We start from the raw sequence: 15,479 nt of genomic DNA on the forward strand, positions 1-15,479 counted from the left end.
GTAGCAATGAAGAGAATGATGTCTCTATCATTAAGGACATACAGCCTGGGCCGGATATTGGCTCTTTTGCTGGAGTGACGGATCAGGCGTCCATAATTGAACTTCATGGGATGGCACTGGCAACTTTCTTCATGTGCATCAATGCACATGGCTTCATGTTGCTTGTTCTTATAAAAAAAACAAATGGCCAGCTCTGATGGCGCTTGTCGAAGCTATTGCCATCCCACACTGCAAATTTTAGATAGTAGATTTAACTACCTTGGAGTTAAAATTAACACTCCCTCAGAGTTTATATGGGAACCACTATAAGTGTTAAAAATAACACTTTTGAAAGTGTTAACATTGTCAACACCAAGAGAGTGTTAATTAACAAATTCTTATTGTGTAAAATATCTGTTAAATTTCCGAAAAAATACCAGCAGCTGTGGTTGCCAGAATCTTTCTGTGAAAAACATGGAAGTTTTATATAACTGTATAAATTTACAAAATTAACCATATTTCATGAACTAACACATTGTTTATTTTACAAAATCGTAGCTTAGTGCACAAAAATATAAAGTCTTTAGATGCAATAATGTTTTCATGTGTGATTGCAATTAGTAAACAGATTTTGACTGCATTAGTAACTACACAGTTACCTTTAAAGAAAAGAAGTTGCTGCATAACATCAAATTTTCTCAGTTCATCTTGGTCTTGAACAGAGACGCTATTATCCTCCACAATGGTGACACAAAAACTGTTTTGCTGTTTTTCTTTCTTTTTTTTCATTTTTAGATTTTACGGAAAAATACCAGCAGCTGTGGTTGCCAGTAATCTGCTGTTTTTAACATTCATAAATTCAGTTTACAGAATATTTCTGTTAAAAGCACATTTAACAGTCTGTATTTTTTATCGATCTCACACTGCAAATTTTAGATTTGGTAGATTTAACAACCTTAGAGTTAAAATTAACACTCCCTCAGTGTTTATATGGGAACCACTATAAGTGTTAAAATAACACTTTTGAAAGTGTTAAAATTTTTAACACCCAGAGTGTTAATTAGCAAACTCTTATTGTGTAAAATATCTGTTAAATGTATGTCAAAATACTGGCAGCAGTGGTTGCCAGTAATCTGCTGTTTTCAACATTTTACATTCGTAAATTCAGTTTCCAGAATATTTCTGTTAAAAACAAATCCCATAGTCTGTATTTTTCATTCGAACACACGTAAGCCTTAAATTCCAGAGCAAAATCCTCACTAGTGTCCTCACTACAGAGGGCTGAACACTCAGACAGTGATGAAGTTAATGAGACAATTAAGTGTTTAATTAAAGGAGGATTGAGAATTGTTGATGAACAACTGTTAACAGCAGAATCACTGAAGGACAGAAAAACACAAGCCAAAACCAAAGCTGAAATCAACTGAGAAAAAAAAAAACTCTAAATAAAACAATAATCAATAAAAATAAAACAAATTACACAATAAAATTTTTTATTTTTCAACATCTTTAAAAAAAACTCATCAAATTAAACAACTTATCATGGAGCTTCACCTATTACTGACCTTTGACTTTATTTCTGTCACGTGAACAAAAGCTCTTAATAAAATGTCCGTTGTTCATTTGAAGTCACCATGATGGAGGACAGAGTCTGCTTTAGTCGGGCTCTTCAACTTCTTACTATAAATGTCTTTTATTTTGGCTGCTATAGATAGTGTTAATTACACTTTTGAACATATAGCATAGAAAGCTGAAGGAAAATTAAAGTGTCAGTCTGAAGAGATTATATATGATTTCATAGCCATCTTTTCCTGCTTGTTTTCTAATTCAATATGATATTAGTTATGTGTGAGAAATAAATAATATACTTAAATGAAACAACTGAAGCTTCAATAAAATAAAAATCAAGTAAAAAAAAAAAACACTACTGAAATATCACCTCCCAAAAACAACACAAAATACAGGAAAATAAAGAGATTGTACGAACATAAAGCTGCATAATTTATTCATGCTGCAATGCATGCTGGGAGCTTTGTACTATGCTGGCACCCAGCATGCATTGCGGCATGAACTATGCAGCTTTTTTTTTAGCAACCACAGTTGAGGTTCATATGCTGATTCTTGATGCCTGTGTGTCATAAAGCGCAAGCTGGAGCTTGAATGTTTAGTGCATGACACACTAATTATTAAGTGCATCCTAATTGTTTGTTAAATTTTCTATGAAGAGCAGCAGACTACCAGTAGTATTGTCCCATGCAGCTTTAATACAACTATATTTGCATATCTTTATGAATCAACTTAATAAACACCTGAAATTAAATCTATAACAATTAAGCATAAACAGTATAGTTTCTCTTGACCTTTCTTGCTATAACTGATGAGTTTTAGAAACACTGCTATAACAGTCAGAGAAACATTAGGATCTAAGAGTAAAGCTTCAAGAGCTCAAATAAGCAGCCTCTGATCTCCATGATGGTGAGGTCAAATGAAATATTTTTAATAAAAAAATATAAACCTCTGTTCATTGTCAAATATTCTTACAGAAATGAAGTCAAACTGTAATCAGTGAAGCTGCTTATGCTATTATTTAATTGAGTTGTTTAATCCTGTTTTAATTCAGTTGGTTTGGTGTGAGGCTGTGTCTGTAGTTTTATTTCTTCCTTCAATTTCTTCTTCCTTCAGTGATTGTGCTTGTTAACAGCAGGTGTTCAACAGCAGGTGTCTGAATTCACATATTTGTGGTCATTCGCTCTGTCTAGTGGACTAAACTAATTGACTAGTTTAAGGGCCAAGTGAATGAGGGTATGGCGAGATTTCAGACACTCTGATTAGTTTCTCAAATACAAGGGTTTTCTACAAAGGTAAATACATGTTACTCTGTGTGACAAGGTGGCAAATCAGCTTCTAACGCCGAGAGGGTTATTTTACCTTTATCTAACTCTACAATTTTAACACTTTACTCTGAATTACCACAACACTTGAAATTTAACACCAATGAATTTGCTGTGCATCTTCATGGCTAACCAGCTCGCCGTGGTATTCACAGACAACCTCCCCGATCTGAAAGGGTCTTTTGGTGAAAACACCATCGCCCTTGTCAGGGACGGGCCTGACAGTCAGTCCTTTCCAGCGTTGAGACAAAATAATTTTTTTCACAAAGCTGCTGTCGATGTCCAAGTCCAACCTGGCAACAGGTTTCCACTGCTTCAGAACCACTGCAGCCTGTGGGACGTTTGATGTCCACCCTTGTTTGTCCATCCAGCGGTTTATTTTGGACTCTGATGGCTGCTGTCCAGCAAAGTGTTCTAGAAACACAAAACACATCAGTATTTGGCTATTCTCACTCAATTCCCCTGTTTGTGTCATTAATCATCTGTATACTCACCGAGAGCATGCTGTTCACGCAGCTTGAGCTGCTCACTACGCCAGCGGTCATAGCAGTGCCTCTCATGTTCTGAGCCACACAGCTCAGTCCTGCGTGCCCTTTTTGGAGGAGGCCCCTCCAGAGTCACTGGACAGAACTGCTCAAGAGTTTTGTAGGCCGTCTGTTCGTCCACCCTTGTCTCACAGCAGGAAGCTTTACTGGACCTTTGTCTATAAGATCATAAAAAATAAATATTGAAGGAAGGAAAGGCAAGGCCGTGGGTTGCAAATTTAAAAATAAGGATCATCTCAGTTGTTAGATGCTTACGGTGTTTTCCCAGCGAGCTGATCTAGCACACTTAGAGCCAGAAACGGATCTGAAGATGTTCCCCTCATGTAGTTTCTTTCAGCTGCCACATTTCTCTCCACTTCTGACAGGCTTTGTGCTGCTGCCTCAAATGCTCTCTGGGCATCGCCACACGTCACACTGGGAAGACTGTATCTGAAACACAAGGCATCGTAAGAAGGCAAAAAGTGGACGGATGAACATGTAGAGTTAAAGACAGGTGTAATGTTGCTTACTTGTCATGTAGTCTTTTTAAGTCGTTGGAGGGATTATAAATCGATCTCCCACTACTTGACACAAAAAATGAATCAACTGCCACATCATCGTCGGTGTGGTTTTCTTGCAGCATTACTGGCCGCACCTCATTGAAGTACAAGTTGAACCACTAGTCAAAGAAAGGAAAAAATAAGTCTAAATTTGACACAATACATTTATTGCTGTTATGATATAAAAGACAATATAAACGTACAAGTTCCTGTTCGTGTGACAATGGTACTTTGTGCTCCTTCACTGCAACACAGACACCATTCTCTATCCGGCTTCTCCCCTCCCAATCCTCAACCTGCAAACAGACAGTTTTGCACATTGATGAAGCATATAAGAACAAAGAAGACAATGTACGGAAAAACAAACACTTACAGTCATGTGTGTCACAATTCCAGGCCGCTGGACTAGCTTCAGCATGATAACAGCCTCCAGGTAGTACAGGACGAGCAGCTGTTCATTTTTAGTCAAACAGTCCCCTGTGATGGCTCCTGGACCCTGCATTTTGCATATCACGGCCTGGAAATCTTTGAATGCAGCCTCCAAAACAGCAAGGCAGTCCTTTGGCAAAACTTCTTTGCCACAACCAAACTCTGATTTTTTTGCTGTGACCTCCATGCTCACTTCTTTGGACATGCCACTCTGTATTCCATACAGCACATCCATAAAACTCTCACAGTCCTGGAACAAAGCTGGATTGTTGTGGCGAATGTCCGTGGAGGTAATAATGTATTTCATGAACCTTGAAAAGAGATCAACATTGGGTTTGTTACAGTCAGAACACAGCACAGCTGACATGATTAGTTAACATGTACATGGCACACTTGTGGTGGTTCCACATTACTGACCTCTTGAGACTCTTCGAGTAGTTGAACACTGTCCATTTTGAGAACTTTGTATCTGACAAGATGTTAAAGTACTCTCGCACTTTCTCCACCCGCCGAACAAACATCAAGTTTGGCTCAGTGGGGTCCATGTAATGCAAGAACCTGGACACTGTTTCCACCTGAAAGCACACATTTAACAATAAAATAAACTGTACTGCATAAAACAACACCCACTCACTCATTTTTACATGTATAATTTCACTTGAACTTACTACTTGTTTGCTGTTTTTATATCCTAGATCAGTGTAAAGGTACTTGTTAAATCCTGCTAGAAGGGGGTGGTCAATGGAGTGCTTGTTGTATAAGCCTTTTTTGACCATCTTCACCCTCACGGAAGAGGTCCACATCGGTCCACCAGTGCTGAAATAGAAAAGCAGGTGATCAAAATGACTTTGTATATTAAAGAGAAGTCATATCCGCAGTGTATATTTACTTTCTGGGAATGCTGATATAAAAGTATACCTCTGATAGTACTCTCCCGAGCTCTCGTCGGATAAGGACTCATTTGGAGGCTCCAATGAACTTTCTGCACCTTCTCCAGAGGCACAGAAGATGTTGTCGACCGAGCTGGTTCCGGGAGGACTGAAGGTAAGTTATTAATCACCAACCCCTTTGACTGCATCTCCGCAATCATCCTAAAACAAGGAACATAAAATAAGGTCAAATAAACAATACCAAAAATGTATGTTTATTATTATATGCAGATGTTAGATTTGAAGTCCGATACATCAAATAAGATAAGCACAACTGAATACAAACCTGGCCAGAGGATTAGTAGAGTCCAATATGTCACAAATTTTTCCAAACTCCCAGAAACGTCCTTTGTGACAGAATTCGGACAACTCCTTCTTGGCCTCTTTAACGACTCTCTCTGCCTCTGTGCTGTTCCTCATACACACCTTCCTGAGATGCCCAGGAAGAGAGTGAGGAGCCTTTTTGCACACAGGACAGAGGAAAAACATCCTGCTGTGGAAGGATCTGTGTGGATAATAAAATCAAAATGTTATAAAATGAAGAGACCAAGAGCAGCTTTGGTAAGGTTTGGGGTCCACCACACCCCACCCCCAACTCCAGGTACAGAAACAAAGAAATGAGCACACAAACACACACAGCAATGTCTGCTGGATATTTTGATTAGAGTTTTAAGACAAAGCTTAATTTCATATTAATATAATACTGTTACTAACCATATTATTTAAAACGTATTTAATAATATGACATTTATTATGAGAGAAGAATAAAATTGTCTCAATTATTTCTTAAACAAGATTATACCAGCAGTTAGGATTTACAAGTCAAATATAAAATAACAACACAACTAGTGTACAAACTGCTCTCCTCTCACAAATATCTGTCCTCTTCAGAGGTTTTCTGATCTTCTAAATTTAAAAGTTTTTTTAATTATCTAGAAGAACTAAGTTCTAAAAGACTCTTTAGATTTTTAAAGATTTGACTTCCACAAACTAACTCCACTGATAAAATGATACAAGCTAAACTGAGTTTAAGAAGCCTGCTGCATAAGGCGTACTGACTAAATGTACTTACTGTTTAGACGCCATTTCTGATGTTGAAATGTGAGTTCTGTCCACTGGTAAACGCAGCAAGCTGTAGCTGAAAATGATGTAACTGTAACTTTACTGAGATGAGATGGGCCTCTTTAACCTGAGCTGGCAGCAGATCAACAGCCTATCAGGAGACAGCATCCAACAGCAGCCCAATCTGCCCATCCCCAGGTGTTAATGGCCCAAAAGGAGCAGAAACAACTTTAAAACAGTTACTACAACTGATCTAGGCAAATGTTTCGGTGTATTTAAAAATATAGAGTCTTTCTTCTGACTATGAGTACTTTTATATTTCACCACAGATGCAGGAAAATATATTGTCCTAAAGTACGAAACAGTACACATGCAAGGAAAATCTATTTAAATATACACAATTCATGTGAAAATATACATATAAAACAGAAAAAAAAACAAAAAAACAAAACATAAAATACAGTACAAGGATAAAATAAATCAAGTTAAATGAAAGTCAGCTGTTTAGTTTCCATTCAAAGATAAAACCTAAAATAATTATATATTTTATTTTCAGTAATAATGGATAATTGTGTTTTGTGTGTGTGTGTGTGTGTGTGTGTGTGATTTTAAATAAGACAACAATTAAGTAAAAAAAAAATTGAACAGTAAAACTGATTAACCATTTGCTTTGTAAGATTGTGTTGTTAAAGCCTCCTGAGAGAGCATGTAGAAGATATGAACAGTCTTACAGTTAATAGTGATTTCTGATGAAGTATACAATTATAAGAGTTTGTGTTAGGCTCTTGAATTTCACCAAATAAAAATAAAGAGAGAAAGACTTGTAACACATTTTAGTGTAGATTTATACTTGGTTTGGTGATAGATACAATGAATAAAATAGAATATAATTGTATTTTCTGATGGATGTCTGCTCTAGGATCGAGTCACACATATCCTTTCTTATGTCTTTATGATTATTAATAAAGTTGAATGTTTAAGAGCCTTGATTATATGATGACTATGATGTCCTCCCTCTTTAGAGTAAATCTGGAGTTATACGTGTCTGATTGTTTTTCTGTATGCCGAATCATTTGTTTCCTCAGGATCTACCCAGCCAGGTCAGAGGTCATGGAGACCTCTCGAGTGGACCTGGAAGAATAGGAAACAACTCTTTCCTGAGTTATTCGCCACTTCAATTTAAATCTTTTAAAATTAATTTAATTACTTTGTATGTAAGCTGCCAGTTTGGATGTTAAATGTATTTTTAATATATATTATTCCTATATTGTTACATATATGTAGGAACAAAATATATTGTTAATAATATACATATTTACTGTACATACACATTTTATTGAAACATATTTTTTCTCACATGAATACTGATCTAAACTCTCAATTGTAGGCCGGTGTGGGTGTTAATGTTACTAATTTGCTAATGTTGCTGGGTGATGGAGGTATGAATAGTCTCGTTAGCAACTTGTTGTTCTTACATGAATACTGATCTGAACTCTTAATGGCTGGAGTGAGTGTTAACGTTTCTGATTTGCTCATGTTTTGCTGTGGATAAATGAATGGTCTCGTTAGAAAGTTATGGTTCTAAATCATAATGTTGGTGCATTTGTGGTAATAGTCAAATGCAAGCTTTCCCGAATTACTGCCAGAATTATATAAAAAACAAAAAAACAAAACTGTTTTGTGTTGTTGACCTGTTGGTCGAGGCTAATACAATTACTCCTGTGTTTTCCATTGTACACATAGACCGGTATAAGATTCTGGTATGATGACCTTGGATAAAAAAATTAGTATCTCAATATTGTGATTACTGCTCTAAAATATATTCTTTTTAAATGTATAAAAAACAAAACCTTTTCCCTTTTGAGTACAATATATTTTATTTTGAGAAACATTTAAGTTTTTTGGAATAGTGCGGATGGTAATAGTAAAGAATGAAAATGAATTATTGACTTCTGCTGTCTTTAATAGCTTCAAAAACTTCTTTACATTTTAAAATGGAATCTTTGTATATCTTTTGTGCTGGAGATACTGTTGTCCTAAAAAAAAAAAAAAAAAAACGTTATTAAAAAAAAAAAAAAAAAAAACTTTACATACACCGTATGAACGATACAGCAGAAACCTTTGGCAGTTTTAAAACCTTGACTTTTCCAAACTGCGGTATACATTGAAAATGATTACTGTCCTTTGTCTATTCCATTGTATTGAAACATTACACAAATGTGTGTGTGTGTGTGTGCGCATAACTATGTAAACCAAACCCTAACACATACACACACACATTTTAATTTCTAATCTATTGTGTGTGTGTGTGTGTGTGTGTGTGTATAAACCAATAGATTAGAACAGAGAATGTGTGTATGTGTTAGTTAGGTTTACATGGTTATGCAAATAAGTTAAGAGGCTTTTAGTCATTTACTGAATTTAGCATTTTTTAGAATAACGCCACAGAATTATTTTAAGTTAATTTACCATTTTAAATAACTGTGTCGTGTCGTAGTCTTAGAATATCATAAATGCATTGGAGAATAATTGAGGTATGACTGAATCAAGGCAAGTGGTAATATGTGTGGCACATAACAAATTGACTTGAGTTTCTGTGGTGTCCGAGCGCCATTTGCTGGTTGATATCGATAGCGGAAAGTGTTGCTTTCAATTTCACTTTCATTTGGAAATAAACAGCATTAAAGGGTTGTGCTAATAGTTTAGATATTTCCATCAAGGGTAATACCCTGTAAGCACCATTTTGTGTAAACTGATTTGATAAATGTAACGATTTTTTCTGTTAAGGAATAGTTTTGTTTTGTATAACTGCTCATTCATGATGGCTGATTTCATCAGTAGAACATTATTATGTGATAAAACACACTGCACAAGATTTATATGAGAGAGTCAAAGAGATTTATTTCATTTTCAAGACAAAATCAAGACAAAAAAGACAGATCTTCAAACTGCATCTGTGGTTATGTTGCTGACTGAACAGTCAGGCAGCCAGTGTTAGTGAGGCCAGTACAAACTATTTTCTTTATAATTGTCGTTTTAAATGTCATTTATTCTTGTGATTCAAAGCTGCATTTTCAGCATGGAGATCTGCTGTTTTTCTATGATCTGATGTTATTGGTACAAAATCACTAACAATTATTCTTACAATTATTAAAAAGAAAGTTCAAAGTAATAATTTGTTTAACATTGCAGGATTTTTTAACATTGTACATGTATTAATAATGTTTAAAGTATTGCAAACTATTTAGAAAATTATTATTTTGAACTTTCATTTTTATCATTTTCACAAAACACAGATGGATATTTAAAATTCAATGTAAGAGATTTACCAAACAGCTTTATTACAGAAAGTAAGTTAAATAAATTACAGTAAAAACAACTTAGTTACTGAATTGTTCATTTAAACTGACTTTAATTCATTGTAAATCCTTGATGATATAATTAGAAATAGAAAGATTATTTAGAATGATGGAGTAACAGCCACCTTTATTTTAAGCAGAAAAAGTTATTCTCAGTTTATCTAAAACCAGTAAAGCTTGGCCATGAATTAAATTGACTTGAAGCTCTTTAGTTGACTAAGAAGTTCTACAGTGAACTACTGAATACACCTTTTTAAGTTCACAGCTGTCACAGTCAGACCAGGTAGCCTTCCTGATTCCTCATCTGGTCATCGTCCTGTTCGTCTTTGTTTCTGTTCCAAGACCCACCACTGCAATGAAAATAACCCCCCACTGCACCCACAATAACCCAGCACTGCTAGCACAGTAAAATAGCATGGTTGTCTTGCACCCATTTGTTCAAGACTTTGAAACTCTTGAAACTCATGGTGTATACATTGAACAGTTAGGAGATTGTGTGAAAGGAAGTGTATTGTCATCTGATAATCTAGGTGCTCATTCCATTTGCAGGATTACAGGAGTAATACATACATGCAATTCAGATTTCCTATATGTTTTGCTGACAGATAATTTAGAATACTGCAGCATAATTGTTGTAAATGTTTGATATTTCTAAATGTAAAATAAAATATCTAACATTTCTGCACACTTCTGTACACATTTAAACATTCATATTTTTTTACTGTAGGCTCATTACAGTTGCCAGCACAATGTTCATGTTCGATCAGGCACGGCTTGTCAACGACAGCTGTCAAAAAACACATCCTGTGGGGCAAAAGATGGTTTGCACTTTGTTAAAGACTGTAGACAAACGGGGAGGATCAAGTAGGTGAGTTAGAAATGTCAAAGTTGACTAATAAGTTTTTTTTAAAAGTTTCTTTGTGTGATTTGTTTTTATTTTTCAGGAACAAGGATCCCCATATTCCCACTTACTCAACCTCTGTGCGCTTGTACAATGTGCATTGAGGCACAAGGATGTAGGGGTCACTGTAGTTGCCACCACCGCAAGAGTTAACGCTGTAGAGATGCCACCATGTCAGAGTCTGAGCTGCCAGTTGCCACCAGAGCTATTGCTGCCACATGCACCAGAGGTACTGTAAACAGACCGCTCACAAAGCCTCAACCACAGTCAGACCCATTCCAGCAAAACTGCCAGAGCCTGTGGGGCTAGAGCTGGCAGATCTGCTGCTGCCATAGCCAACGCTTCCAGAGTAACTGATGCCACCAAACGAGCTCCAAGATTGGCCACCTCTGCTAAAGCCAAGTAGCCTATCAGAGCCACTCTACCTATTTCTAAAGTGAGGACAATTTATGCTTTATAAATCCCTAATAAATGACAATTAAAGGCTCAGTGTTATTTTTTCATTTATGTGTCTTCAAATGATTAGAAATGAATAAAGTCATGTTTTTTTCCCTGTTTAGAAGATAACTGAGCCTTTAATTGTCAGTTATAAGGGATTTATAAAGCATAAATAGTACTCACTTTAGATTAGGTCACAAAACTGGATGAAGTTAAATTACTAAAGCATTTATTAACATACAAATTAACTATTAGTATATGCCTGTATAATAAGATATATAAATGTTACTTTGAATGGTTTATTAATTATTTACTTATACATTCTGAATGATCTTTAAAAGCCACAAAGTACTCTCAAATAATTGGTTTGTAAATGATACAATACTTAAGTAAAAATTAAAAAAAATATTATTAACAAAGTATGAAAATACAATCATTAAGCACATTATAGATGAGCTTATAAATCAAGAATAGAGCATTTGTATCTGTAGTTACAAACTGCTTACTAACATCTGTTAATGTAGAGTTAATGCTTAACAAATGATGAATTAAATTTGCTAATGCTTAATAAATAATTCAAAGAGTGTAGTTATTTTAAAGTGTTACCAAAGTGGGCATCCTTTATTTAGTTTTTTTATAGGAGGGCTCTAACAATGAATATTATTCCTGTCCAACTGATTATTCTCATTTTCTGGTCAGAAAAGTACATTAAAGGTAAAACAAAAGGTACTGTGAGAGGAATCATATATGATCATATATAATAATTGAAAGCCCAGCAGAACATATGTTGGTCCCATTTGCAGTTATTAAACATCTAAACTCTAATAGGTATAGTTCAATGTACTTGTGCTTTAGTTGATTTTTATCTGATATGCAGATTCTGTGCAGTGTTGGGTAAGTCACTCTGAAAACGTTATTCATTACTAATTATTACTAATTATCATTTAAAAATAAATACAATTTTATTTTAAATAACTTTTTTTATTCAATTTAATTAAAAACAATTACTCATTAAGTCATTTATTACTCCATATTATAAAAGAAAAATCCACAAATCCCAAAGCATAGACAATAGAAATAAATCTTTTAATTCTTTAAATTTGAGTAAATTTGGGCTTTCTTTACGATAGAGTTGATGTGAATGTCCCACTGCAGATCCTGAGACATGGTGATGATACTAGAATGTGATGATGAACATGGAAATGTCTGAATCCTGTCTGAATCTCTGTCAAATCTTGAATCAACTGTAGAGAAATCCAGCAGCTCAATGAATAAAGGAGAAATGAAGTGTGACGTTTGTTTCTGCTCTTCTGATCTTCTTCTTCATGATTTGACTTGAACTGAACAATAAAAACACATTTATTCCAGTATTTATTGATCTGTTCATGTTAGTTGATGACAGTAAAGTTGTTCTCTGTTGGTTCTTGTTGACTCTCAGTGCATTAACTGATGTTCACAAGCACAACTGTGGATTAATAATGCTTAATAAAGCAAATAAATCAAGCTCAGTAATGTCTGTGTCCAGTAATAAGCCTGTAACTCTTGACTAGATGAGGAGTTTTCAGTGTTGGATTGACTAAAGTAGGAAAACACACAGTTTAGCTGAAGCTTTCCTGCTGCGCTCAGAGAAATAAAGGCTTCTGCTCCATCAAGACCAACACAGAGACACTGAGGAGGAGCTTCTGAACACAGACCAGATGCTCTCTCAATCACAACACACACAGCACACACACATTCAGCACGTCTGTGGACACATCTGCACATTCAGCCACTGTTACACACGCACACACACACACACACACACACACACACACACACACACACACACACACACACACACACACACACACACACACACACACACACACACACACACACACACACACACACACACACACACACACACACACACATCTCTGTGTGTATTCTAGTTCAGTTCAGTTATGGTGTCACTGTACATGGAGTCAGTCTACAGCTAAAGTTCTCTACAGTTGTATAGCCGCGGGGTTTAATATGTTTATTTTATTCTCTACAGATATATTTCCTATGAATAATGTTTGTCTATATTTTATTTCTTATTTTATTCAGTAATTTATTTCTCATCTGTAATCTTGTTGTCTTTAAGGTCATGGCTGGTCGTATAAGCAATTCACTGGATATTGTCTTGTGTATGAGTTTGTATTTGATAAAGAAAACTGAATTTTAATGTAAAGTCAAATGAGATATTGAATAAAACAACATTTCAGCTGAAGTTAAAGTCTTATTTTCTCTTGATTCTTCATCTTTATTAACACTTGATGTGATTCTCCCTTGTATATTCACTGGGTTCAGCTTATTTTGTGTCTAACAGTAATATTCTGTGCTAGTTTCAGCATCCAGATCATCTTGAGTTGCTTGTTATATCAGTTCCAGCACTGACTGATCTAATGTAGTGTAAAGTGTCCTATAGAATATATGAACTAACACAGAGATCTGTAAGTGCTGTATTCATATAGACCCATAATGTTATCTACATTCTTATTTTATAGCTCCAATACTCATTTGTTTTCTTAAAACTTTCTCGAAATCTTCCTTCAACACACTCGAGCTCAGAGAAGCTGCACAGATATCTTCAGCTCCAGTGTTGTCTCGAGGACACGCCCACAGTCAGGAGAATCTCATGAATACTAATGTCAGCGCCATTTCAGGATATACCCCACCCAGCACGAGACGTCATTTCGACGTCGTTTTTTGGGCTAAATCAAGTCGGCCCGTCATAGACTTTATTTAGCCCAAATTTCGACGTCGAAAATTGGTCTGTATTTGGTCCGTCGGATTTGGTCTAAACATAGACCAAATATCGACGTGGTCTTTGTTTTGTCCGTCGGATTTGGTCTAAACAAAGACCAAATATCGACGTGGTTGTATTGCCCGTCGGATTTGGTCCAAACATAGACCAAATATCGACGTGGTCTTTGTTTTGCCCGTCGGATTTGGTCCAAACATAGACCAAATATCGACGTGGTTGTTTTGCCCGTTGGATTTCGTATATAAACATAGACCAAATATCGACGTGGTCTTTGTTTTGTCCGTCGGATTTGGTCTAAACATACACTGTAAAAAATTGCTGTTAAAAAACGGTCAGATTCTACGATAAAATACTGTTTTTTCACTAAAACAGTAATATTCTGTTAAAAACAGTGCTTTCTGGGTAACATTTTTGTTTTCGAGAAAGTAACCAACTGCAGAAAACTGTGAGCTAACAGAGTTCAGATTCGATGTTTTGAAGTCTGTGTTTGAAATCACGCTTTGTGTCCTTGTTCACTATTTCATACACTAGTTAACTAATATAGTTCACCTGACAGTTTTAATGAACACTAATGAGTGAATTCAGACACTGATGAACACCTGCTGTTAATAATTACAATTACTGAAGAAAATAAACAAGAAACACAAACAGTGACTTGAGTTACAACATTAAATAAAATAAAATAAAATAAAATAAAACACCTTCAGTCTCAGCAGAGGATCATTAAACAACTCCACAAACAACAGCAGACACACTTATTACTGACTGATTTGACGTCCATACAATTCTCATTGAGATCCAACAGAAATTAAGGTGTTTTTTGTGTCACCGTAATGGAGTGAGGGGCTGATTTAGTTGGGTTCTTCACCCTTGAACTCATTTAAGAAGACTTTCCAACTGCTGTAATACAGAGTTTACAAAACGTTTGTACTATAGCAATAAAGTTGGGAAGTCAATAAATAGAGAAATCTATTTATCTGAAATTAGTTCTGATAAATGTTTTGGTGTAAATCTGGATGAAGGGCCTCATGCAATAGATTTTATGCTTAGTTGCAGGTATTAATTTAATTAATGAGAAGTGGAAACAGAAAAGATACCTCTGAAATTACTTAACAGTTAAAAAATAACATACATGTCATTCATGTTCATGTCAGTTATGACAAATACACACCCAGACCTCATGAATCTGACCTTGTATCTCAACAATGGTAACATCTCGAATGTTTCATGCTGCAATGCATGCTGGGAGTGGCACTGTACAAATATCCCAGCATGCATTGCGGTATAAATAAATGTTGTATAATGGTCTAACGGTTTTCTTTATTTGTGTTTGATTCTGCTGTTGTTTATGTTTAGACTTTCAGTTGCCTGTTTGTGAGTTAAACTGTTAATTTTGTTAAATTTTGTTAAATTTGTTGTCACCATTATTGAGGTTCATATTCTGATTATTGATGTCTCTTTGAGTGCGATTTACACCATAGAGCAGTGTTATTGTCCAAGATATTCTTAAAAACTTCCAGAAATCATTGCAATATATATACATATAATGTAAAACAATAGATTTAACATTGAATAGGAGCAGTGCATTTTATAATACTAAATGAGAACAAACTCTGCCA

General features: G+C 35.4%; 1 protein-coding gene and 1 long non-coding RNA gene across 3 annotated transcripts in view; both read right to left on the minus strand.

Moving 5' to 3' along the window:
• The window catches only part of LOC137491172 (uncharacterized), a 122,382-nt gene that overhangs the window by 94,850 nt on the left and 12,053 nt on the right, over positions 1-15,479 (minus strand). The gene's annotated exons all lie outside the window — the stretch shown is intronic.
• Positions 498-6,469, minus strand: LOC141381806 (uncharacterized). Its single transcript, XM_073948431.1, has 11 exons — positions 6,385-6,469; positions 5,599-5,817; positions 5,302-5,474; positions 5,052-5,199; positions 4,801-4,958; positions 4,328-4,694; positions 4,158-4,250; positions 3,925-4,073; positions 3,671-3,844; positions 3,365-3,573; positions 498-3,284 (listed from the first exon to the last, which is right to left on the minus strand). Exons 4-11 carry the CDS (start codon positions 5,184-5,186, stop codon positions 2,965-2,967), a joined length of 1,605 nt encoding a protein of 534 aa, XP_073804532.1. The 5' UTR covers positions 5,187-5,199; positions 5,302-5,474; positions 5,599-5,817; positions 6,385-6,469; the 3' UTR covers positions 498-2,964.

Source organism: Danio rerio, chromosome 4, assembly GCF_049306965.1.
Source record: "Danio rerio strain Tuebingen ecotype United States chromosome 4, GRCz12tu, whole genome shotgun sequence".
NCBI lineage: Eukaryota > Metazoa > Chordata > Actinopteri > Cypriniformes > Danionidae > Danio > Danio rerio.

Excerpts from the sequence above, each read along its gene's own strand:
- LOC141381806 (XM_073948431.1), bottom strand. The coding sequence starts at position 5,186 with ATGTGGACCTCTTCCGTGAGGGTGAAGATGGTCAAAAAAGGCTTATAC. Across the intron at positions 3,574-3,670 it reads CAGCTCGCTGGGAAAACACC|ACAAAGGTCCAGTAAAGCTT; the intron begins GTAAGCATCTAA and ends ATGATCTTATAG. Across the intron at positions 3,285-3,364 it reads GCGTGAACAGCATGCTCTCG|AACACTTTGCTGGACAGCAG; the intron begins GTGAGTATACAG and ends TTGTGTTTCTAG.